General features: G+C 53.0%; 9 protein-coding genes across 9 annotated transcripts; 5 read left to right on the top strand and 4 right to left on the bottom strand.

Moving 5' to 3' along the window:
- Nucleotides 1–3,036: 3,036 nt before the first annotated feature.
- PG998_014428 (uncharacterized protein) lies at nucleotides 3,037–3,977 on the bottom strand (the record flags this gene model as incomplete). Its single annotated transcript, XM_066881244.1, has 2 exons — nucleotides 3,037–3,678; nucleotides 3,699–3,977. 2 exons carry the CDS (start codon nucleotides 3,975–3,977, stop codon nucleotides 3,037–3,039), a joined length of 921 nt encoding a protein of 306 aa, XP_066723775.1.
- A 235-nt stretch (nucleotides 3,978–4,212) lies between these two features.
- On the bottom strand, nucleotides 4,213–5,520 carry PG998_014429 (uncharacterized protein; the record flags this gene model as incomplete). Its single annotated transcript, XM_066881245.1, has 1 exon — nucleotides 4,213–5,520. The coding sequence occupies one exon, from the start codon at nucleotides 5,518–5,520 to the stop codon at nucleotides 4,213–4,215; it is 1,308 nt and encodes a 435-aa protein (XP_066723776.1).
- Nucleotides 5,521–7,956: 2,436 nt separating this feature from the next.
- Nucleotides 7,957–8,247, top strand: PG998_014430 (uncharacterized protein; the record flags this gene model as incomplete). Its single annotated transcript, XM_066881246.1, has 1 exon — nucleotides 7,957–8,247. The coding sequence occupies one exon, from the start codon at nucleotides 7,957–7,959 to the stop codon at nucleotides 8,245–8,247; it is 291 nt and encodes a 96-aa protein (XP_066723777.1).
- A 1,246-nt stretch (nucleotides 8,248–9,493) lies between these two features.
- PG998_014431 (uncharacterized protein) lies at nucleotides 9,494–10,954 on the top strand (the record flags this gene model as incomplete). Its single annotated transcript, XM_066881247.1, has 2 exons — nucleotides 9,494–9,792; nucleotides 9,853–10,954. The coding sequence occupies 2 exons, from the start codon at nucleotides 9,494–9,496 to the stop codon at nucleotides 10,952–10,954; spliced, it is 1,401 nt and encodes a 466-aa protein (XP_066723778.1).
- Nucleotides 10,955–12,101: 1,147 nt separating this feature from the next.
- PG998_014432 (uncharacterized protein) lies at nucleotides 12,102–12,593 on the top strand (the record flags this gene model as incomplete). Its single annotated transcript, XM_066881248.1, has 2 exons — nucleotides 12,102–12,418; nucleotides 12,494–12,593. 2 exons carry the CDS (start codon nucleotides 12,102–12,104, stop codon nucleotides 12,591–12,593), a joined length of 417 nt encoding a protein of 138 aa, XP_066723779.1.
- A 1,424-nt stretch (nucleotides 12,594–14,017) lies between these two features.
- Nucleotides 14,018–17,836, bottom strand: PG998_014433 (uncharacterized protein; the record flags this gene model as incomplete). Its single annotated transcript, XM_066881249.1, has 7 exons — nucleotides 17,649–17,836; nucleotides 16,955–17,572; nucleotides 16,769–16,879; nucleotides 16,556–16,708; nucleotides 15,983–16,504; nucleotides 14,981–15,437; nucleotides 14,018–14,909 (listed from the first exon to the last, which is right to left on the bottom strand). The coding sequence occupies exons 2-7, from the start codon at nucleotides 17,103–17,105 to the stop codon at nucleotides 14,018–14,020; spliced, it is 2,286 nt and encodes a 761-aa protein (XP_066723780.1). The 5' UTR covers nucleotides 17,106–17,572; nucleotides 17,649–17,836.
- A 2,668-nt stretch (nucleotides 17,837–20,504) lies between these two features.
- PG998_014434 (uncharacterized protein) lies at nucleotides 20,505–21,453 on the top strand (the record flags this gene model as incomplete). Its single annotated transcript, XM_066881250.1, has 3 exons — nucleotides 20,505–20,836; nucleotides 20,914–20,960; nucleotides 21,029–21,453. 3 exons carry the CDS (start codon nucleotides 20,505–20,507, stop codon nucleotides 21,451–21,453), a joined length of 804 nt encoding a protein of 267 aa, XP_066723781.1.
- A 1,329-nt stretch (nucleotides 21,454–22,782) lies between these two features.
- PG998_014435 (cutinase) lies at nucleotides 22,783–23,569 on the top strand (the record flags this gene model as incomplete). Its single annotated transcript, XM_066881251.1, has 2 exons — nucleotides 22,783–23,337; nucleotides 23,447–23,569. The coding sequence occupies 2 exons, from the start codon at nucleotides 22,783–22,785 to the stop codon at nucleotides 23,567–23,569; spliced, it is 678 nt and encodes a 225-aa protein (XP_066723782.1).
- A 208-nt stretch (nucleotides 23,570–23,777) lies between these two features.
- On the bottom strand, nucleotides 23,778–24,206 carry PG998_014436 (uncharacterized protein; the record flags this gene model as incomplete). Its single annotated transcript, XM_066881252.1, has 1 exon — nucleotides 23,778–24,206. One exon carries the CDS (start codon nucleotides 24,204–24,206, stop codon nucleotides 23,778–23,780), a length of 429 nt encoding a protein of 142 aa, XP_066723783.1.
- Between the last annotated feature and the right edge of the window lie 480 nt (nucleotides 24,207–24,686).

A 24,686-nucleotide genomic window follows, 5' to 3' on the forward strand; every position in this document is an offset into this window, starting at 1 on the left:
ATGGGTGGGTTCGTAAGCGCTGACCTGCGGGGTAAGTTCTTCGCGGCATCGTGGTGCCGTACCGTAAGTAGTCGCTGGCCGCATGGTTAGGTCGAGTTTTTTTTTTTTTTTTTTGAATCAAGTTTATTGTCCGTATGCAGCTATCTAGCTATGACAGACATTATGACAAACCTAGCCCTGATGAGGGCTTACTCCTTTCTAACCAGGAGAGTCCAGATCCTGAAATTCCATCGCTCAACTTGCTGTCCATGTTCAGCCTTTCTAGTGAAGTTAACAAAAGGGAAGCTTTGTTTCTCGTAGAAACGAGAGCAAAGCCCCCTTTCCACGCATGGTAGTGAAAAGAACGCTAGTCGTGAGAGGGAGCCCCATGAGCTGCCTCTGTAAATGCTGTCGCTGCCTGCTGAAGTGCCGACAGTAGAGGAGGAGATGCGTTGTCGTCTGCCTCGTTCTGGCGCAATACCTACAGACGTCCGAGTCGGTTTTCCCTATGAGACGTAGGTAAGTTGCTATGTGTCCTATGCCTGTACGTAATTGGATATACGCGGACGAGACACTCCGAGGGAATCCAGAGTAGTCGAAGGGCTTCATCGCAAACTTCGGCGGCTTTCTAGTCAGCAGTCGGTACTGTTTCCCCAGGCCGTGAACGCGTCGGCCATGGTCTTCATTCTGTTCTTCGAGGTCCCACAGCTGCTTCCATCTTTCTTTCACCTTTTGGTGGATCTGGCTCTTCAGCCAGCTGAGGGACACGAGCTGGTCTTGCCGGTCGTGTCGTGGGAGAGGCTTCTGAAGCCCCTTCTTGGCTAGCTTGTCGGCAATCTCGTTGCCCCGGATCCCACAGTGCGCCGGGCACCAATGGAGCTGGACAGGATGTTGGAGGGATTCTGCAATGTTGTTCACTTGCCTGGCAATATAGCTAGTTCCTTGCGTCTGCCGGAGCGCGACCTGGCTGTCGGTAAAGATGTAGCAGGGAGCGTTCCATGATCGGGCAGTTCGCAAGGCTTTGTGTATGCATGTGAGCTCTGCATCCGCAATCCGAAGGCCGGAGCCTAGATTCCAAGAGTAGCATTTGGTTGCTCTCGTATGCGGAGCAAAGGAACAGAGGCCCGCTGCGGACCTCGTTGTATTCCCTCGGGCGTCGAAAGAGCCATCCGTGTAGATGATGGCTGTGTGCTGCGGGATGGTTCGGAGAAGTTCACGATGTCTCTTCGCTGCCTCCTCTTTCCCTACGCTGAGTATAACCGGGCGCAGGGGAGGGCTGTACCATGGCGGGAACCAATATTGGTCTGTCCTCTCTATGTTTTGTGACTTCGAGAGACTTTTCAGCAAGACAATGAGGGACTGAAGTTGTGTGGGGTAGGGCTTTGGGGGTTGAGAAAGATCGTAATTACAGTTGTTCCCCAGAGCGGGTTGGTTTCGTGATCCGTTAGCAAAGGCTTGCTTGACGGGGTGGTTGTGGGGTAGCTTGGTGAAGCGAAGTGCATATTGGTATGCGAGCTTCGTATGCCTGCATTCCGGCGGAAGTAGAGCCGCCTCGATCTCCAGCGCCTTGGTCGGTGATTTGGGGAACGCTCCCGTGATCGTAGCCAGTGCTCGGTTCTGAACCCTTTGGTACTGTTTCCACAGGGATTGGCAGCCTCTCCGCCCGAACCAGAGCAAGGACCCGTAGTCGGCCACCGAGCTCACACAGGCCACGTACAGCTGGCGTAAGGCGTCCAGTCCAAGTCCTCTTTGCTGGCGGGCGATGCGCTGGATGCCTTGGAGAGCTCCGTTGGCTAGGGTCAGTCATTTTTCTACGTGGGTCCGAAACGTCAGCCCAGAATCGAACCAGATTCCGAGCCAGCGAACCTCCGGCTTGGGTATCACCTTGGCGTCCTGGATCGTTATGGTGTCCAGCAGAGGTTGTCTGCCACGGTGGAAGTGGATCAGCTCTGTTTTTTCCACTTCGAAGGTCGCGCCCGCCTTGTCGGCCTTGTCGAACAGTTGTCTCAAGGCGTCATGAAGCATCCGGCAGTTCTTCTTTGCCGACGTCGAGCTTGCTGCGAGGGCAAAGTCGTCCATGTACGACAGCTGCAGCGTGCCATTCTGTGCGCTGACAAAGCGGACATACAGCAAGAAGAGGATCGGGGAGACAGGGGGAACCCTGTGGCAGCCCCGAAACCGCGTAAGATTCGGAAAGCTGCCCGTTGAACAGCAATTTGATTTTGCGCCCGCAGAGAAAGTGGGCGACCCAGCGGATCAGCTCGTCGGGTAGATGGAGCTTCTGGAGGATCTGGATCAGCTCGTCGGGTAGATGGAGCTTCTGGAGGATCTGGATCAGCTTTCCCGGTTGGACCAAGTCGAATGCGCCCAGTATGTCGAGGAAGATCACGGTGGTGATCTTCTTTTCCCGGCGGTGCCGCTCGACATGGTGTTGTAAGAGTAGAGCAGCGTCGATGGCTGATCGCTGTTTCCTGCCGCCGATCTGCGAGCTCTCTAGAAGGTCCGGTTCGACGTTTGCCAAGTACGCCAGCCGATTCGCAAAGAGCTTTTCGAGGAGTTTGCTTAGACAAGGAAGGAGCGAGATGGGTCGATAGGCCTTTGGTCTGGAATAGTCGGGCTTGTTGCGCTTCGGTAAGATGATCCCTATCGCGGTCTTCCACGCTGCAGGGTGGTAGCCGCTGTGGAACAAGGCTTTGTAGGCTTTGTAGAACACGTCCGGGATGGCCTTGTGCGCTTCTCGGATGATACGCCAGTTGATACGATCCTCCCCTGGGGCTGTGTCCTTCTGCGGGATAGCCTTTTCGACCTCGATCGCTGCTAGGGTAGGCCACTGCCAATCGCCCCTGCTGCTGGATCGAGTCTGGCTCTTTGGGCCGGCTGGCGGTGGAGACGGCGGTAGAGGCAGCGGTGGAAGCGGCGGCGGCGGTGACGGAGGGTGGTTTGACTGCTGTGGTCTCTTAAAAAGGGTGGAGACCAAGGCTTCGCATTTTCCCAAGAACGAGGTGGCGATCTCTTCTTTCCCGTTCACCTCGTAGCGTAAGAAGGGGATGGATGGGTCTATTCTTGGTTTGGTGTAATTGTACGCAGTGAAGACGTCTCGACCTCTAGCCTCCGAGAGAAACGTAAACCAGTGTTCTTTTTAACCCGGTCGATGGCCTGGAAGTAGCTGTTCCTAGCCTGCTTGCAGGCTGTTTCCGCCTCCCGGCTTGGGGTTCTTTTGTACCGTCGGAATTCGCGGTGGTACCGCACTCGCAGGACAGTCAGGTCTGCACACCACCAGGCTTTGGACCTGTCGCATGGTCGCTTGACAGGGATAGATTCGTTTACGGCCTCTGCAAGGGCTTGTTGGAGCGATAAAGCAACGCCCTCGAAGTCGCCTCGATTGGCCGCAGCGTCTATAGTGGACTCCAGGGAGACAGCAACCTCCTTGAGTCGTTTACGAAACTTGTCCCAGTCGGCCTTTTTGGTGCAGAGCTGGGGCGGAAGCGGTCTTGCTGTCTGGTGTGCGGGGAGGAACGCTCGTAGGCTGACAGCCTCGTGGTCGGATCCCGTCCCTGGGAGGTACGACCAGTCCTGCCAATGGAGGCTCCGGAAGCCGAGGGAGAAGGCCAGGTCTATTACCGACGTTTTCTTCGAGTTCGGCCGATGAAACGTCCCACCGTGCGGCTCTATGGTAGCATGATCGATGAGTAGTGTGGCCTGGACCGAGTGGAGATGACATGTAAGACGCTCCGCGAGGGGGAGCTTTTAGCCAACGGATTCCACCATGGGTGGTGGAGGTTGAGATCGCCTAGGATTAACGCAGGCGTGATTGGCGGGTTGAGGTCGAGAAATCTCTGCACGGTAAAGGATCCCTTCTCATCCGCCTGGTTGTAGATATTTGCGATATAGAAAGTCTCTATGGGCGTGATGACCTCCAGGATCTGCATGTAGGGATCGGAAACGAGGTCGAACCTGGGGTTCACTTCAAAGGGAAAGGATTTTCGGATGTAAGTCATGACCCTGGGGCGAGTCTGTATGCTGGAGAGGTCTGTGGTCTCCTGTGGCAGGAGCGGTCGGAACGACGGGTGGGGATGCAGCTGTACAAGCCGCTTCCCTGAGGACCCTTGTCTTGGAAGAGATAGGGTTCCTGGAGGCAGAGGATGTGTGTTTGGTGCTCGAGGGCGATCTGGAATAGGGATTGCAAGCTATGTCGCCCCCGATTCAGGTTGTGCTGTACCAGCGATATCGCCTCTAGCATAGCGCTTTGTACACTTCGCACTTCTCTTTGTCAAAGGCCGTATGTCCGGTCTGGTTGCAATTGGCGCATTTTGCAGGCACATGGGTGCAAGAGACTTTACTGTTGCAGTCCTTGCAGCTGTGCTCCTTGGTCGGGTGTTTCCCAGCGCAGTAGCCGCACACGTACCGTCTCCTACAGAGCACAGGGTCGTGGCCCAGCTTTAAACATCTGCGGCATTGTGTCTTTGGCGTGAATGGTTTGAAGCGGACGACTTGGAGGTGTTGGCCTTGGATCCAGATTCCGTGCTTTAGGCACTCGGTTCTGTCTCTCTCCTGGACGGCGAAGACCATGGACGAGTGAGCTTTGCCTTCCGGTTTGGACAACCACCGGGCGTTCGCCTGGATTTCGATGTCGTTGAACCGTTTCACCTCCTCGGCGAAGAAGATCGGACTTAGCGATGTCGGAACGAAATGGGCCACCAGCTTAGGCCATGTTTCTGGCTTTTCGGCTGCCGTGATCGGCCAGCCCTGGAAGACGTCTTGCCATCTCTGCTGTTCTTGCAGCAGTTGCGAGGCTGTAAAGGAGAGCGAGGTCAGGACAACGTTCCCTTTCGGGGAGGCGTGTACGCCCCTGATTGCATTACACTGGAGTCTGGCGTTGAGCCGGTCCCGAATCTGGACGGGGTCGAATCGAGGAAGTGCCTGGTCTTTGTCTTTGATAAGAACAAGAGTATGCTCCTTTCGGTCGTGGGCTTTCTGTTGTCCAGGTGCAGAGGCACGCTGGGGTCTGGGTGTGACTGGGTCCTTCACTGTTGTAGCTTGACCCTTTCCGAGGGCTTCGCTGTATGTATTCCCTTTTTGGGTTGGGCTGGTTGACTTGGTGGTCAGGGTCAGCAGCTCCTTTAACTCGTGTACCTCCTTTCGGAGGCTGGCAAGTTCCTGGAGCGCGTTGCAGCAGCCGGGTGTTCTGTTGGGGCTTTGTGGGTCCTGGGTCGGCGTCTTGTCTGTGGCTAGTGCTTCCAAGTTCTGGGTCGCCGCGGTGTAATCAAAGCCAGAGTAGGACTCCTTGGCCTCCTCTACGAGCCGGAGGGCTTCTTGGAGCAGATGGCATGCTTTGTCCTTCTGTTGGGCGGGTCTGTCTTCGATCGTATTCTTTCTGGGCGGTTCTGTGGGGTTAAGTGTGGGCACGTTGCCACAGTCCGCACGGACGACGATGGTTGGGCCTTCGTCTATTAAAGGGTCCGGTGTTCGTGACCGCGTCCTCCTTCTTGGAGTTGTCGGCCATGGTGACGACCGAGCAGCTCTGTTACGAACTGGCGGCATCACCGTCGATGGTGAGGCTGAAAAGCGCCCGTGATAGTGGTATGAATTACTGTATTAGGAAGGTGCCTTCGATGCAAAAGAATCTCTGTCATAGCTAGATAGCTGCATGAGGGGAGGGGGTTGCGGGTATGCGGCTTTCTCATGTTGTAATGGTCCCGTTTGCGTCTGTCGCAAAAGTACCTCGAACACCGTCTTGGCACTAACGTGACCCATTCGGGCGGCGCACACCACGCAGAGTGATCAGCCAGCTGATCACCTTCCTAAGAAGGCTTATTCCTATGCCTTCCAGTACGCTCTTGAAACCGTCCGCCAGGTTATCGACTTGTCCTTGGTTCGCCGTGAAAAGGCGTATAATGGTCTCGTGTAGCTGTCGGCCAGCTCGAGACTGTGTGCTGACCAGATACAGCAAGAAGAGGAATCGTGTGGCTGAGTAGAACGGTATGCAAGCTAAGACTGGAATGAGGCATGACTCAATTAGAAGTATGCATGAGAGCATACACCAGTATTGAAGCCATCGAGACAGTTGCGCTGGATCTGCTGTATGGACTACACTTGGCTTCTCCGCATCACTGCCTTCCACAACCCAGGCTATCGACTGGCCTTCTTCAGGATCAAACACTCTGCTGGGTACGCCCTCGCCCTCGATCGCTAGTACAGTTACAGTATACGCAGAAGGAGCCAAAAAAGCCTCTACTTTGACGTCCGTCGTTGTTATAACTACAACAGCCAAGCCTCCACCGGCTCCAACGAACGGCGTTTTCATAATCTTCATTACCTCTGAAGCGACGAGTTTAGTAAAAGTTAAGAAGAACCCGACCTGGGCTATGTTTGAACAGAAACCCGCCGACCACTATGACGACATATGTGCTTGGTCCGCAGCAGCGACTGTTGCTGCATCGGAAGAGATTGGTTCCAGTGATGTTCCGTGGCCGCTTGACTTGGAGGCCGGTAAATCGAAGATATGGGGCCACTCTGGGTGCAAGTACTACGGCGTGAGGTCCGGCGCAGGAAGTTTCTCATGCGACGGTGTGAAAAAGGTTCAATGTGCAGTGGATTCAAATGTCCTTGATCCCAAAGCGACAAAGGCCCTTCGCTGTGTTTACCCACTGATCGAAATAATGCTGGTACCGAAGGTCAGGTGTTTCATACGGTAGGATATATCCGATATCTATCCAACCGTCTACTGAGCCATTCGATAGACGACATCATGGGAGAACTTAATCAAGACAATGAGTGTTAGAGTTGCCCTGTTCAGGTATAGTTACTTCGCAGCCAGTTTATTACACTATCGACCATCCTATGAGTTACTTGCAGTTCTTAGCAAGCCGCTAGTGTAGATACTGATCTGAATAAAGTCTTGAAGCGGGTTGGTATATTCTCTAATGTTGACTTCTTAGTAACAACAACCTCGCGGGCCTATTCAAATGTCTACTCTCTAGCCTTGCCGTGTAGCCCCGATTCTGCTTTCACTCTCCTACTTCCCACTTCCGTCACATTCTTCCCTTATTGTCTCATCGTTAATGCCATTAAAATTGACCGACTGCCTTCCGCGGACTTCCGGATTTGCTCACATGCGCCTCCCAGATACGCGCCTCCTAACACAAGCTCATCCAGATAACGGCCAGTTTTCCACCGGGACTCTTCGTTTTGCCGTCCCAGTTGCATCATCGGCTGCTCGCCGCTTCACCGTCTCGTGGCTGCTTGGCTCTCCGCCATATTGTGCCAAGAGCGACACATCTTCCACAGCCATGTCGCACAAGGTAGGCTCTGTCATGCACGTTGTAGTTGACGAGTTAGACTCAAGCATCGGCGATAGTGTTTGGGGCTGATAGGCCGTAGGTGACTGAAGAACTCCTCCTCTCGCACCCGTTTCCAAGATCTTAAGGACAGCACTTTTTTATAACCCTTAGAAACTAGCTTAAGAGAAGGTCCGTCCAATCCGGATTTTAGAAGGCGGTCGCGATTATCGCTATCTCGGGGATGGCGCGCTACTATCCAATCCCCGTCCTATTTCGAGCCGATCTAATAATAGCGTAATACAAATTCTGGGTTACATATCTTTTATAAAGAAGTCGGCCCTTCCCCTCTATACTAAATAAAACCTAGGGTCATCGAAAAGGGATACCGCACTAAGGGGTGGCGTCATCTATACGTCTTCCGAAGGCCCTTGAGCTGTTAAGGCCTGACAGAAAGAGTCGAAAAGATCAGGCTATTCACCCCCAAACCCCAGACTCAATATGATCGTCGTTGTCGTAGCTGGAGAGACTGGCGACGTGGGTCGCACTATCGTCGAAAGCAGCAGCAAAACCCTCGCCACAAGACCATTGTTCTAGTACGCAAGGTAAGATATCCAGCGCTAATTTCTTCTTAATCCCACAAGAGTGACAACCATCAACGGGTACGAAGGTTTCGAATACGTCTGAAGTCTCCGCTACCATGGCTGTCGATTATAACGAGGTTAGCTCAAGGACCAAAGTCCTTGTCAACAACGAGTTCCACACCGTCATCTCAACCCTCACGATCTATGATGCGCCTACCTCCGAAGCCGAGGTCAACCTCGTGAGGGAGACGGCCCAGGTTGTCACCCCCTGGCGCTTCATGGCCAGTGTCTGGGGCATCCATTTAATCTGGAGCGTATCTCTCCCACGATTATCCTTTCAGATTGACGATGGCATGTTGACTTACCTAGATCGACGTTTGCCCGAGCCCAAGAGCGCACTTTGGTAGAGTTGCGCAGGACCCAACTGGACTGGACGCGTTTCAACGACGGCTTCTTCCTTGACTGTTACGGACCGCCGTTCTTGAAATCCTACATGATACCTGTCGCTTTGCCATCGAGGTTGCGAATATAAAGGCTGAAATGCCCGGGACAGGAACTGAGCTTATGACATTCACGTATACCTTCGATGTCGCCAAGTGTGTGGTCGCGGCTTCGCACTTGCACTAGTGAGATGAGATACTGCATTGTCACGGAGAAAAGAGCAATTGGAATGAGTTCCTTAAACTGGCGGAGGAGGCTAGAGGTAAGATAATGCCCAGCAATGTCCCATGCAACCTTTTTTAAATGTGAAATGCTCTCCATGGTGCAGGCTTGCTGCAGCAGTGTCCCTTTGGATTTCTGCTGGTTGATGGCAGCATTTGCGTTCACCTCAAGCCGATTCCAGATGTTCCACCCGCATCTTCTGTGGCCGGTGACATGATGAAATCCACGACGGCAATCCTCTGGTTAGGAGGTGCTGTGCTTTTTGGTTAAGAAATGGTGATGGCCCAAGCAACGTGCTGAAGCAACGCAGCCACGCAGCTATATTTGATTCCCGCGCACCGTTTCCTAAAAGGGAATGGTGTCATTCGGTGCCATTCAGCTGAAAGCTATTCGGGCTGTGGGTTGTTCGTCGCATCAGGTATTTCGGCTGAGCGTAACATGGGATGAGATGGGGCTATCGGATGGCGATCTTGGCGCTTGTTGACTCTTGGATGAGTAATGCGAATGCGAGCCAAAGTGATAGCACTCATTCCACTAGCCTCCGCCAGTCTATAGGTTTATCCGATCTGGCCCACATGATAAGGGACTGAGTCAGCTAATGAGAATAACGGTAAGATGAGAATACTACCTAGGGCTGGTCCGCTAGTCGCGCTAAGCAGAATAAGGCGCCATTGTCACAGTATTCTCCCGACTCTGCGGCCTTACTTAGTATAATTACAGTAATTATAGATCAATGCTCGGCGCATTCGCAATTGAGCCCTGCATGAATGAGTAACGCTACTCATGATGACTCCACTCCCCCTATTCTGCGCATCGCATCTGGCAGATATAAACCTGACTCGACGACGGAACATTACGACAATGTTATACATAGCAAACCAACAACAGTATCATTAACAACTCTTCAATATTTGTGACCAATCAAAACGAAGAATACTTGACATCGGGCCGTCCGTCACCCTTCATCTTCTTTGACTGCACACATTCAACATGACAATCGCTCCACCCAAAATCGTCGTCGTCGGGGGTGGGCCCGTCGGTATGACGGTCGCCCACGCCCTCACCCGGGCGGGCATCGACTTCGTCCTCCTCGAAAGCCGACCTTCCATCGCCATGGCCGCCGGAACGAGCCTGGTCATGTCGCCAATCGGTCTCCGTGCCTTGAGCCAGTTCGGCCTCCTGCCTGCAATCGAGAAGGCAGGCTCCCCCTGTCCGTCTGTAAACGATTCGACCACCAAGGACGATCTATTGGAGACACCTTGCTCTTCTCCTACATCCACCAGAAGTGAGTACCAAATGTCTATGAGATAACCGCCTTACTAGACCAGTCTTTACTCACGAACCCCTAGCCATGGATGCGCATCACGAGTCATAAGTCGCAAAAACCTGATGCAGATCCTCTTGGATGGCCTCCCCGCCGAATCGCAATCCAAGCTGCTTCCTAACAAGAAAATCTCGGGCCTCCTAGAGACCGAGGATGGTGTTGTGGTGCAATGCACCGATGGAACCTCGTACGAAGGGACCATGGTCATCGGTGCAGACGGCGCGTACAGCGCCGTGCGGAAACACATGAGCGCCATAGACAGCCAGCAGGGCACGCAGGAGCCCGCCGATAAGGAGGAGCTGCCATACCTCACCACGTACCGCTGTTTCTGGATGCGCTTCCGGCGGCTCCCGGGCATCGAGCCCGGCGACATGACGGAGTCGCATGGCCCGCAGGCGACGACGCAGTACTTCGCCGCCGAGGACACGGCTGTCGTCGCTGTGTACGAGCGGCTGCCGGAACCGACCCGGCGGCCTCCCCGGCACTACTCCGAGGCCGACGAGGCGGCCTTCGTCGCCAGGTGGGGCCATCTCCCGCTGAACAACAACACTAAGAACGACGATGACCCTGAGGGGGGCGCGACCGCCCTGCTGACCCTGGGTCAGGCCTACGCCCATGCCACGCAGACGGGCTTCATCAACCTCGAGGAGGGCGTGGTGGCGGACTGGAGTCGCGGGGGCCGCGCCGTGCTCGTTGGCGACGCCGCGCACAAGTTCACACCTTCGACCGGCGCCGGCTGCAACAACGGCATTATCGATGTCGTGGTCCTGGTTAACAAGCTGCACAAGATCTTTGCCTTGGCCTCGGCCGGCGGCGTTGTCGCCTCGAGGGACGACCTGGCTGCTGCTTTCCGCGAGTACCAGGATGCCCGCTTTGACACCGTCACGCTCGGCTGCGGCCTGTCTGGCCGCGCCACGGCCAATGCGAGCTGGGCCATCCCGTGGGCCAAGTTCACGGATATCTGGATCTTCTCCAGCAACATCGTGATGAGCCTCTTCCTCCGCTGGGCGGCGGGCAAGACGGCGTCAACGCCGGTTTTCGATTTCATCGAGGGCGAGGAGAAGGTGGTGGGGAAGTACCCGTGGGTGCATGCGATACCTTTCCCGCAGGCGAAGAAAATGGTGTGAACATTTTGTAAGCTACTGTATCGTATTGGATAGAAGCGGGTTTTGGATAGATTGATTTTGATTTGTGTATAATAGCGGACCTTAGACAGAACGGGTGAGAGCGAGCGGACCAATAATACCTATAAACAACTAGCATGGGGTAGCACGTAATTATGCCTTGGTTTGGGTGGAAACCCGCCTGTGTTGAATGTTGAACGCACATGTGGTGGAACCTGCGGGGTCGCCCATGCTAGTCATGTCAGCCGGACACGCTACTGCGTACGCTCTTCAGAGGTCGCGAGGGACATTTGACTTTCCACACTCTATCGCAATAATATCCAAACTCAAGGAGTCGCTACTCTATAAGAGCCAGTCATGGCCTCAGACGGACCAAGGAAACATGCACGTCGTACAGGAGGTTCTTGCGGCAAACCCGCGAAGGACCACTCACTCAAGTAGCCACGGCTACCGTAAAGCTCAAATAAGTGGCCCATTCTGTTTGAGACGAATGAGCCGCCAGCCCCACCTACACGCCAATATAAGAGAAGCCGGGCTTCTATTTTTGGCTTTTTCGACCTGATCGGCTCCCGATCCAGCCCTTTGCGACTGTGGAGCTGTCCGTCGTTATCTTTCTATTGGTGGTTTTCTGGACTTTTGTACATGCTGCAGACACGGTGCCTAGAGCTGGCCCACTCCCTAGGGAGCTACCAAATTATGGATTTCTGTGCTCATAACTTTGCAGAGGAGACAGAAAAGGGCACCGAGCCTAATTCGGGTCGATATTGTCGCATTGCGGTCACAAAACTGCCCGTTAGATGTGGTATTCTGGCAGAAGCAATATAGCCAAGCAGGGAATTGAAGATAGTATGTCATCTTCCATTGACCCGATTTTCTCGTATCGGCAAGTAACGTGGTATTTCAGAGGTGGGAATCACGTCCACCAGTAGGCACAAAAGAACAAAAGACATAAGCGAACCAAGACAATGCTTAATTACTACACATAACCGTATGATTCGACATCGCGGCCACATACCAGAGGTATGCGCTGTTCAAGTTTTCTTTTATAAATATATCAGAGCAGCATTGTCATGTCACAGCGTTCGTTATGAACTAGAAGTCTATTCATCCCTTCATCAAGTCATTAATCACCCGGTATCACTCGTCCATGATGAGGTTCTCCGCCATCGTCGCCCTTATCGCCCGTGGCTTCGTGGCTGCTGATCTCACCCGTGAAACCGTTACCATTTCCAATTTCATCTACCGAGCCCCTGCCAATGGTCTCACTGTGGACGGCCAACATATCGACAGGTATATGCGATTCCAGCTGTCTATTAACGACATCACCTGTCAGGCGCTCAATGTTGAAATACCTGCTACGGGATACACTTGCGACGATCCTGCATACTCCTTTGACACCCTTATTCCTGGAGTGCTGGACGCTACTTTCCTGATCCGTCTCTACCACCACACCGGAGGGGCACATGGGTACATATATATTCTTTTCTCTTTCTAATATCTTACATACACATTGTAATATACGTTGCTGACTTTACTATACAGTTCTAAGCTCTCCGGCGATCTCCGCATCATTGCCACTGGCCCTCTCTTCACCATCAAAGACCAGGTTGGCACCACTACTGGCACTCTTACTCCTAGCTAGTAAAGGTTTACTAGGTAGATGCCGAAGGCTCAATGATCTGGTTACTGTGATTATACATGGGAGAGAGCACTTTTTACAACGATAAAGACATGTACTTGAGTCCATTATATAAGAGTGGTGTGGGAGTCCCATGAATTAAAAGGATGCTAGCCTGGATTCTTTATTGCATTTCATACTTGAAGTAAAATTTACATGTAACACAATCTGCATTGACTTTTGGACTTAACTGCAAATTGGGCAGGCGTTTTGCTCCTTGAGCTACAACACTACACATCCATCATGGAACCAATGCAATCCGAAATAGATGTTGCGAATATCATGACGCAGGTATGCGTGCTAGGGTTGAGCGAAATTTCTAAATACTGACTGGCGGCAACAGATCGTATCCGCCATCAGGTACCTTATCTCCTACCTACGGACGCCGGCAGTGGATGTACGTGTTGCGTCAAATGGGACGGTGAAACTAAGTAACAGACCAGTATACACACATCGATGAGTTGATCTAATGATGGAATAATAGCCCTTGAGTTGAGTGGAAGATTATCGACAGACGTCTGTTACCGACGAGAAATGCATCGGTTTATGGCCTCGTATGTAGAACAGATCATGACGGTCTTAGTTCGCAAGGAGCTTTACTGGTCTTACGACGCTGCTGATTTCCTGTACATACTATACTCCGGGCAGCTGCCGCCCATGATGGTATGAGATCACAGCATGCCATACGAACCTGGGCGACTGGCATCTCACAGCATCCCTTCTTCCACAAGTCAAAGTCCTCTGCTTGCTTGCAGGGTGTTGTTCGCTCGGCTGTGCGCGAAGCACTGGTGAGGTTGGAGTGTATTCGGTACCGTTGGTGACAGTTCTGTCGCCGTCGACAACAGGGCTGTCACCAGCGACGACTATTCTCCTGAGGACGATTCTTCTTCCAACATTTGTATTGTAAGTACCGCCTTCAGTGCACCATGCAGCTACAGCCGTCTGGTACATAACTAAAGCAGAAGTATACGTAGACTATCAACGTGAACGTGAACAGTGGACGGCGTGAGAGGCCCCGTTGCCCTTCCTCTCACAAGCACTGGAGCCGGTGGTCTGATAATGAGCACAATAACTATGAGTGCTGCGTATGTATATCTCAAGCATTTAGGCCATGAAAACGATTGCTAACTTAATTATATTAGAACAGACAGATGTAAGAGGCACCTATAAGGTATTCGCTCGAGGCCTTCGTTAGTACTTCATAATATATCAATCGTCTCTTAAGGGGGAAGATACTATTGATCCACAAAGCTGATACGGATGGCATAAAAGGAGGCAGTGCTGAGACTTAACTATGTTATCGTGGAAAGTGCCTTTTTTCTATTTCTCCCATCGAATGCTCATACTCTTTCGTGTCAATGCTCTGGTAATAGGCCTCTACGGCGCGTTCAATAAGATTCTCCTTCTGATATATCCTTGCCTTTTGCGCGCCCTTGCGGCATAAGCAAATGGGTTCCTAAGCCTCCAAGTGCGACCATTCTGGAACGGCCTTTAGCTTTTTGCCACATGTAACGCTCAAGCTTGTTGGCGCTTTTGGTGTAAGGTGTGGTCCCGATGTTGTATTTACGGCAGTTGTCAAAAATGAGCTGGGCATCCTCGATGAAGGCCTCCGGCGTCTCGTACTGGTCGGCCAGCAGTTTAGCCTCCATAGTTGACAGGTCCATAGGCTCCTTGATTACGTCGTAATAGTCCGACACATCATCCTTATTGACTGGGTTCAGGAAGGGCCAAGACGACTGATGATTCTGTAGGTCGTTCAAAAGGTGCAGGAGTTGCTCGTAGTTTGGACCGTGCCGAGGTTGCCGCGCGAGCTCATCCATGTCTGGTGACCACCCCGATGCACGAATCGCTGCGATCGATAAGGGGTCTATGGGCGTGATGCCGCTCGTCCATTGTTTGGGTGGTTGGTGTATGACATGCGACTTTGAGATTGCGCGGATTTTGGCAACTACACACTCCTTCTGTTTTAGTAGCATTCGCCCCATTTCCAGGTACCGGACTCGAGGAAGCATCGAACATTGCATTATCGTACCACCCTCGTAGTCCTTGATGCGTCCCATCCATACGGACCTTGGAAGGGTGATCTCTTTCGTAAACCCCTGCTTCTTGAAGTAACCAATAGCGCTGTTATCGGCATATGTGAGAAGATGCATGACATCGCTAGTTGCCTTGACATAGTCCTTCAAATGCGACATGAGATGCGCACCGTACCCTCTCACTTGCTGGTCACTACTGATAGCACAGAAAACGATCTCGGCGAACTGAAGTCCCTTAAACGGCCTGTAGGTGATACCCCCACGACTTCGAGTGGTTTCTTAACGATGGCTATGGATAAGTGTGTCCGATCGTACACAAGTCGGGCAATGTAGTCTTTCGGCATCTCTGGGAGCTGGTTTTGGAAGATGCATTTCAGACCAGTGAGTATGATAGTGGACTCTCGCTTGTTGTCATTGTTGACGACACGGAACTCGATTTCGCCTTCACGTTCTTCGATCGTCGCGGAAACAGGGAGCTGTGTAGTGGCAACGCTTGTGGTTTTTCTGCATTGGCGACATAGAAGCACTGAAGCCGACGTGATATCGGGGTCGTAGGGGAATAGGACAAGACTGTTGTTCTCCTGGTGTACGGCGGTATTTGTGCTTGTCTCATCCACTAAAGCAGACTTGTTTTCGCATACAATTGTTGGCGCTTGTTGATTATGAAGGGGGAATTGATTGTTAACATGGCTGTCGCTGTCACTATCGAAGAAGCTCGCCTTCTTGGTTGCAGTTAGCGATGGAGGTTCTTCGCTTGCCTTGCGCTTGCTGCCTAGAAAATGAAGGTATTATTAGCCATAACCAACACTTATGTACATTGCATTGTTCTAAGAACCGTTGACTTACTCCTGTCTTTCACCATTATGAAGGCACTCGCCTTTCGCGACACGAGCGCAAGGAGCATACAAGTACAAAGATACGGGGAGCGGGGGCAATCAGATATAAAGGCTAACGACAAGCGGGGAGGAGCAGGGTCCTTTCCGAGTGTCCGTGATGGGATTCAGGTTCTGTGGGACAGCAACTACTGTCCGTGCTAGCGCGCCATAGCTACTGTCATAATGCATCCCTAGGGATGGTCTACGGGCAAACTGTGCGGCGTACGGTCCACTGTAAAAGTCGGAGGACATCAGGACGGTAGATGGCAAAAATGGCATTCTCTAGGGTTCCCCCATACCTATCCTAAGTATCTACACTGTCTTGAAATAATTACTTCGTCTACTGCGATAGCTCCCTCCTATCATGACCGCCCAATTTTGGAGCACACTTAGTGCGCCCTTCTAGGGCGACCCCGTCTGCCAATATATATTTTTCGGCCACCCTGGCGCTCCCAGTACTCTTCCAACAATTTCGGGCAGATCTTTTTCAACTTCGCTTCCGGCTCTAGTGACGTGTTACTAGACGTCGCGGGGTAACCGACCCATTGGACTTCAAGTTGAAATCCGGTTCCTTTCTTTTCGTGATGCAAAATCTTGAAGACGTGATACGTCTCAGGCAATGGGTCCTTTCCCTCGTAGAACAGGGTTTTGGTTCGTCCGCCTTCGGCTCTCCAGTAATCGTACAAAGTCTCGGCGGCGCCTTGCTGGATTTCGTGCTCAGGCTCGAAGGATGCGTCCTCCTTTGGCTGACCTACCCATTTGACCAAAATCTCAATGCTACCATCAGACAGCTGACGATGCTCCAACAGCTTCTCAACCTCCATCTCCGTGTCCTCGGCGGCATTGGAAGCGTTATTTTTGTCTCCCGCGTTTTCAGTCATTCGCTTGGTGTTGTTGTCGATGGGCCTGCCCAACGTAGCAGAATCCGGCGTGGTAAGCGTGTCACCGTTAGTTTGGAGTAGCTCTAGGCGAAACAGTTAGGGAGCACTCTACAGGCGCAAGGGTGGCGACGAACCGGTACTGCCCGTATTGGCGACGAGCACCTTGGAGACGTCGCATGTCTCCTTTGTGTATTGTTGAGCCGGGGTCTCAGGTCGGGTTTCGGATGGTTTGGGCGGAGTAGAAGTATGCTCGACAGCTCTCCTGCCTATCGACCGGGTGTGACGCGCTAGTAAAAGGGCGGTCAGCTTTATTCACAAACTAGACGATTAGCAGGATAGCGACTTACTGGCCTTAGCAGCCGGAGGACGCGCTTCGAAATCAGGCGCCGATGCTTCCATGGAGTGTCGCGAACGAACGCGCCGCTGTCTTGCGGGCGATAATAGCCCGGTTGCAATATCTATCATGCGCTTTAATAAGTATAGCGCGCGACGAATGATTGACAAAATAAAGCGCGACTGGGAGCAGCACGTACAATCATCGGTATCAACATTGGAGTGTGCAGTTTTCCGCTTAACACCACGATTCATTTGGTCTGGATGAATAGTCTGGTTATTGCTGGTAGGGAACGAGGGTTTTGAGGGCAAGATGACACTTTTCAAGCTGCTAATGATACTGGACATCATCAAAGGGTCAGTCCAGTTATCTTATGTTGGGCTGGGTAACGGATTGAGTTGCAGAAGTTGGTGCCGCTAGATCGAGAAACAAAAAAGAATGAGAGTTGATGTACGGTCGTTTTCTTGGCGGATCAGTATTTGACATGAAGCTACGGCATAGTGGTACCTCGGGGTAATGGCGCACTAATGTCCTTAAGGCTCTGAACGACCACCTGCAGGCTAACAACGGCTGGGGCTAATTCCTTGTTACAGTGCACTTCTGAACAACGCTACATTACATTTCAATTATCGACAGTCACCAACCAACGAGATATAACCGCCGCCATACGAGCTGTTCAGCCATGCCCGCTGTCTGATGCGCCGTTGATATTCGACGGCAATCGGTCCCTACAAGTACAACAGTTGCGGGCACAAGCCTCCGACATAGCCACGGCAGCATGAAGATAATTGCTACCAAGAATACCAGTTGAGGTAACCGTCACTTCTGTGTTCCAAGAAGGACGACATTATAGCGACACGGTTGTTATTGACTGTTTCGAATGACCAACAAACCCTGAAGCACGCCGGCATGCAGTGACTCCTTGAGGATAAGAGACTACCTAGTCCCTCCAAAACCAGCATGACAGGCATGCCATGATCGACCTGCATGCATCATCGTGTGATAGACGCATCCCACCGACGATTCGCCACCCGACCGCCGAACATTACTACGTGGTTGATAGAGAAAAGAGTCGACGAGAATACAAAATGCCAGCACACTGACAGAGGAATGGAGTACCAGCGGTCGGCACATACAATGCCAGGAGGCAACACAATTCCGCGCCAAGCAAGTCTGCGATGCGAATGGCCCAACTCACTTCAATACTCCCTGTTGCAAGCCTTATACCGACGAAGTCGAAAGAGACGAGCCTACGAGTCGCAATGGCTTTGAAGGCGCGGACGCAGCAATGGGAAAGGACATTACAGCAACGATGGTCAGCGCCAGCCGCCTAACAGGGAGCAGGCTATGTACGACATCAGTACAGACGTCTCCCCAAATGCTGAATCCAAGGTACATGGGAGGGCATCGACTTGCGCCAGGAGATGGAGGGGCTGCATCACGGAGATAGGGGCGCTGGGCATCCCTAAACAGAGACCTCCGATAGGCTCTCCTCAACCATCCTGGCACAGAAGGCGAACGCAGGCGGCTATACTACAGAACAATCTTGGCATTTACAGAGGCACGCAAAAACTAGTCTTAGTTACATTTTAATGTAGGAATGCTAGACTGGGTTGCATGTTGAAGTTAAGACTGAGGAGATTAAATGTAATTAGCTCACATCTTGGACCTAGGCCCGTCGCGAGGTCATAATAGTAGGGAATTATTCCAGCAAACCTCGAGTCAGTGTAGAACTAAGGATAGCTATCTGGAGGGATCCTTGGGAATGTCTTTGTTACCATCCACGGCATGTTCTCCAGTCATTCCGACTTGAATAGGAAGTGGGATGTATGTCTCACACTATTTCTTCACACCAGGATCACTGTGGAGTCTAGGACCAGGGAGTCACAGGAGCAGAACAACAGTAGTGTTAGTGCATTTGCTATTAGATTGGAACTGGAATATGCTTCGAGATAAGCATAAACAGAGCTGCCGCTTGTGAAATCTTACTACCAACATGTGCGACGTCTTCACGCAAACTGGATACCGCTGAGACTCGTCCTCCAGCATCCCCACTACCTTTATTGCCAGGATACCCCGCTGCAACTTGCGCCTGTAGATGTGCACCTTGCCGTATTCTGCAAAAATTCCTTTGGCGGCCCTGTAATAGCTTTGTGCCGCTTCCCCCGATCTGGGAAGGTAATGTCGTGGCTGTGCCAACATGATTCGCGCCAAGGGCCTTCTAGTCGCCACCTGTCTGTTCCAACGTACAGCTCTTTGCAGCGACACATCCATCGCGCCTGTGGTCGGGGTATCTTGTGTGTGCTGGCCGGGCATCTGCATTTGTCGCGGCGGTCGGCGTAGCGTTCGTCGTGGAGCTGGGCTCTGTACGGATGGGCTGCCGCTCCACTGTCGGTTGGGAACCTCGAGGGCCTGCTTTATGACGAGCGTCACACGGTCAGTCGGCTATGCAGTCAATAGACGAGAATCATGCTTACCTTACGACCTTTACGGTGAAGGCAGCTGCCTCGGACCCGCCTGCCTCGTGTGGCTATTGGGAATGACAGTCCCGCCGGCCTCGTCGGGGATAATGTCGTAGACAGATAGAGGCTCCGCCGCGCCAGCGAGAGCTGCTGCAATATACTCGGGACGGGTTTGTATTCGGCATCCGCATCGTCGCTGGCGTCTGGCGCGGCCTCGAAATCGATGGCTCCGACTTGGCCGCTCGATCGTGTCGCTCCGCCGTGGCTTGGTCTCGCATGGCAAGCAACCAGTTATGAAACTGCTGATGTCAACAACGGAGTTGGATACACTAGACGTAATGATATGTAACTGGAGACGGGTACCGACGATTCTGTTCATGTGCGGCACCCGCTGCTCGCGTGGGAGGTGCCTCGCCGTTTCCATCCGCTCGTGCGTCGGGTTCCAGTACGCAAGCGTGCTGAAGACGTCGCAGTACCGCCGAGGTCCCGCGTCTTGTTCTGCAGCGACAAGTCGCTCTTGCGAACCTTTCTTTTCTGCCTCTTGATGTGGGCCATGACGGAGGTCTAGCTACTCAAAACAACTCTGGCAACTTGCTGGACCTTCTTGGGATATATTCCTGGAGTGTCCATTGAGCTGTAATAGCGTTTCGCGTAAAGGTAGATATAGCAAGTTGGTTGGCTTGGGGGCTGAAATCCTTATGACATGATGAGCTCGAGTTGGGTGAAAGTTGCCAGGGCAGCTGCTGATCTGGTTCCGAACCCATGTTGGCGAGAGGAATCTCGGGCCAGCTTCTCTTCGGCGTGTCTTGAGGAGAAGTTCTTGCGCAGTTCAGGAGGATTGGGCAGTTGGCCCTAATGGCGAGGGGTCGCGAATTGACTCCGTGCTTATGTTGCAAACAATTGCGCTAGTGCGCCATTGCTACTCTTCCGGCCCTGCGCCCCTACAGCAGCAGAGATCAACAGTAGTCAGGACCGGAAACAGCCCGTGGGTGTATTCGAGCTGATGCAGCAGAAAGCAGTACAATATGGTACTGGATGATTCTCGCTCCATTCGAATCGGCGCACCACGTCGAAAAGGGTGAAATTGGAGACTACGGTCGTGTGGACGAGAATGGTTGTTTCGGCCCCTGCCATCACTTAAGAATTGGAGGGACGGGCTATTGCTGCTGTTGCTTTCATCGTGGAATGCCTACCTTTCCTCAAAATCGCAGAATGTTCTCAAATCCTTCCTCAATTGGTCTGGGTGATCCCTGAACAGTTCAAATCATGTAGCAACAGCACGATGAAATGGTTAAAATCACTTCTTGTATCACGGCGGCACTAGCCGTCAACAACGTTGCCATCGGCCACCCTGGCGAGGATACCAACACTGAGCAATTCAAGCGCGAAGCGGCGTCGTACAGCCATGCACACCAGCACATGGTTCGAACCACGAGCAGCTGCGCCAACTCTCCCCAGTGCTGGTCCGCCAGCAGCGCGCCATCGCTCGTCGATTTGAGAATGCGCGGCAACTTTGCGAAAAGCGCGGCATCCCCCCACGGCCATCTATTCTCTCCAGAGAGACGCGACGAGGCCGATCTCAAGAAATGGGCAGTCGAGTCGCACAAGGTGGATACCAAGTACAATCCCTCGACATCGCCGGTTATCATATTTGCCGGCAATGCATCTTACGCCTTGTCGAAGAGACGACCATTAGGCCTTATTTCGTCTCGGGCGAGTTGATGCGCACTAACGTGACCGAAGGTCGGACAGGCATACCACTGCACCTCGACATTCAATTCGTTAGCATCACCGACCGTGCCCCGTGAAAGCCATGGTCATCGACGTATGGCATTCGAACGCGACCGGCGTGTACTCGGGCGTGTCCGCGACCGGGCAGGGCGGGCTGGATAGCAACTTCTGTTGCGGAGTCCAGATCACGGACGCCGACGGCGTGGTGCAGTTCGATACCGTCTTCCCAGGCCATTACGCCGGGCGCGCAAACCACATCCACATCCTCAGCACCAGAGACGCCACGGTGCTGTCCGGCTCCCACGCGTACGCGGACGGCGTCGCGCAGGCCGCCGCGACGGCCGACTCGGACGTGCTGATGGACTGGCAGATGCCGGGCGGCACGCCAACTGAGTCTGCCCCAGCGATAAGTTCCACGACGGCGTCAGGTGCTGCTAAAGGATGGGCACTCGCGCTGTTGGTTCCTATTCTGAGCGGGTTTGTATTTAGTATGATACTATTCTAAAATAGCCTAACACTGGTCTCTTGGCTGTTTCTTGGCCGTTGGGTACACAAGGTTACTCAGTGTATCGACAGCAAGATGGCCTGATAATCAACTTGAAGCCGTCAGCATGACTGGTGCGGCGGCCTGTGCCTTTGGGGGCGTCTTCTGGGACCGTATACCAGCTCGTGTCTTTCTGATATATGACATTCGATGGATTAAGTGCACAACAGAGTATTGTCCCCGCTGGAGTAAAGTGGATCAGAGACCTGCCAATTCCGTAGTCCACCTGTTCGTAGGCTGTCGTAGTTGATTCGCAGCAGCTGCAGATGGGGCTGACACTTGAAACAAATCATGACCTTTGCCCAATTCGGTGCTGGTCGCGAACCAGCATAAAGGGGGGTCAACAAGCATTGGCAAGGCTTACTTTTCAATACGCCCCGCTGAGCCATGCGCCCCTGAGTCCATCGTTGCATGGCAACTGAATATGAGATCTCATATGGCGATTCTGCCTCGGCGCTCTCAGGCGACAAGTTTAAGCGAAAGTGGTGTTCCTTTTGAGGTAATGGCAATGTACTCATTCCGGGCGTTTGGTTGCGGCATCGTACAATTGATCAGCTTAACCATAGCATCGGGGCGCGGGTTGCAACTGTAGATCCGGATGCTAATTAAGTGGAGAGTAGCATGGGAACAACGACAGGCCTTCGCTACGTAATAGGCTACACACGCCTTGGGCCCTTTGCCGCCGGTCCTTATAGTCGGCGACGGCGGCGGTTTCCTCTGCTCTCATCGTGCAACACTAGGTCAGCCTCGAAGAACCAGACGACATCCGACCATGGTTCTAGTGACGATATGGCATCCCCCTAGATGTTTGAATGACCTGTCACCATTCTAGGCTCTATCTCCTAGCCTGGCGCCAGCTCTGCTCTCGGTGGATACGACCCGCCCAACCCATGCCTCGGGTTTCTTGCCGGAAGGTGATCGACTCAAGGACCTCGCGAACTTCACCAAGTATGGCAAATCACGAAAACAGGCTGCCGGGGGTATTGCCTCTTTCCTTCCTTCCGCCCGCACCGGAAGTGAGCCCTGTCTATCTCTTACCAGAGACTCGATGCGGGTGGATGGAGAGTCAATACTACAAATCGATTCAGTTCCATCTTCATCTCTCGGTGTTCAAGGACAAACAGGGGGGGCAAAGAACAGATATATAACCATCTCCGTCTTCCCTCTGCTCCAAGTAGTCTCTACCCCAAGGAAGTCTCTCTTGCTTCAACACTTCCAGCCCTATTCATTCTCTTTTGGCCAGTCACTTCCACACTCTTTCCCCTCTAGCCGATCTTTATCGCCCACACAATGCACGCCCACGCCCTTCTTTCTGTCGTGTCGGCCCTGGCCCTGACCACCAGCGCCGCCCCCGCCCAGTCCGCCGCTGCCGCCGGCGCCTGCAGCTCCTACACCATCATCAACACGCGAGGCACGGGCGAGCCGCAGGGCGAGTCGGCGGGCTTCAGGACCGTCAACCAGCAGCTGATGCGCGACGTCCCCGGCGGCAAAGTCTACAACACGGTGTACCTGGCCGACGCGAGCCAGAACTCGGCCCTCGGCACCCAAGACATCATCAACAAGGTCACAACGACCCTGCAGTCCAGCCCCGGCGAGTGCTTCATCCTGCAGGGCTACTCGCAGGGCGCTGCCGCCACTGTCAATGCCATGTCCAAGATTACGGGTGCCGGCTTCGACGCCGTCAAGGGCGTCTTCCTCATCGGCGACCCCATGCACAAGGCCGGCCTCGCCTGCAACGTCGACGTCAACGGCAGCACCACGACCAAGAGCGTCAACGGCCTGTCCGTCTTCCTCGGCAGCATCCCCGAGAACTGGGTCGCCAAGACCCTGGATGTGTGCGCTTTTGTGAGTACCCAGTTCCTTTAATTCATATCATGCTCCCTATTCATCTTTCCCCCTTCCCCCTTCTCTGCCAAGGGAACCGAAGACTAACCATGTCCCAACACTATTGCAGGGCGATGGTGTCTGCGACACTACCCACGGCGCTGGCATCAACGCGCAGCATCTCAGCTACCCCTATAGCACTGCCACCCAGAAACTTGGCGTTGACTTCGCCAAGAAGCAGCTGGGCGCCTAAGGCTGAAACTGGAGCGGCTTGTTAGCAACTTCCTCCTGCAATGGGGTGTGTCGCTCTCCGACATACGACATCGCCGAGGAGGGGAAGGAGGCTACACGGAAGGGGTGCAGCTCCAATAGGTGCCAACGATTTTGCTTCGGGGCATTGATGCACTTGCAGCTTCTTCTCATGTATATTATAAATAAAGCGTTTTGGAGAGTGATACAGATCAATGACATACACAAATCACCACATCGATCTGGCCAGCCGAGAAATCCACAGGGACAGTCCCATCGCCCCCAAACTCCTCAATATCGACTAGAGACACACCCAGACGCGCGAAGTAGTTCCTCACAGTAGTCGTGTTCTCAAAGACAATGACCCCAATGTCGATCGAGACTCCAGTATTAGGGTCTACATAGGTCTCGGCGTGGCCGCCAAGCTGGTCTTTGGGCTCCACGACAATGAAGCTCTTACCGGCGTCCTTGAGCTTGACCGCGGTATAGGTTCCGGATGAGCCGCCGCCGATGATGGCCACATCGCGTCGGATGACGTCGTTATCGTCGAATCCGTATCCACAGGTAGGACAATGATCCGAGAAGACAGAGCAGATCAATAAGCCGTGGACTAATCCCGTCAGGAGGCGTTGATGAAACATTTCTCTCGGAGCGCCTTCCCAAGTGCTCGGATAATCAAAGGCTGTCGGAGATAATATTGCAGAGCTACGACCGGAAACTCGCACAAGCAACGTCTAGGTCTGCTTATATATTCACTTAAGCCATTTTGGATGTTCCTTGTTAGTATTCCACTTCGGCTTCTGATGTGGTCATCTTAGGGCTGGTTGCTGAATGTCTCCCAGTTGGGTGGTTCGTGAGCAAGGGCCACCCACACGGTTGCATGCTCGGGGGTGACGAGCCGTCAGTAGTAGGTTGGACACGGCCTATAAGATTACAGACCTTGGGCCGTTTATCTGACGCTGTCATCAGCTGAGGACAAATAGAAGTCCTGGGGCGTTCTCCGGAGACTTTTGCACCCACAATAAGCCGAATGAATTGACGATTATTTTCCCTATTCGGCTGGCTTACCTACGGCTTGAGGGTTGCCGTCCGCGTGGTGATCTGCAGTGGGACTTCAAAAG

Source organism: Apiospora kogelbergensis (assembly GCF_038363985.1).
Source record: "Apiospora kogelbergensis strain CBS 113332 chromosome Unknown utg000011l_segment0_segment0, whole genome shotgun sequence".
NCBI lineage: Eukaryota > Fungi > Ascomycota > Sordariomycetes > Amphisphaeriales > Apiosporaceae > Apiospora > Apiospora kogelbergensis.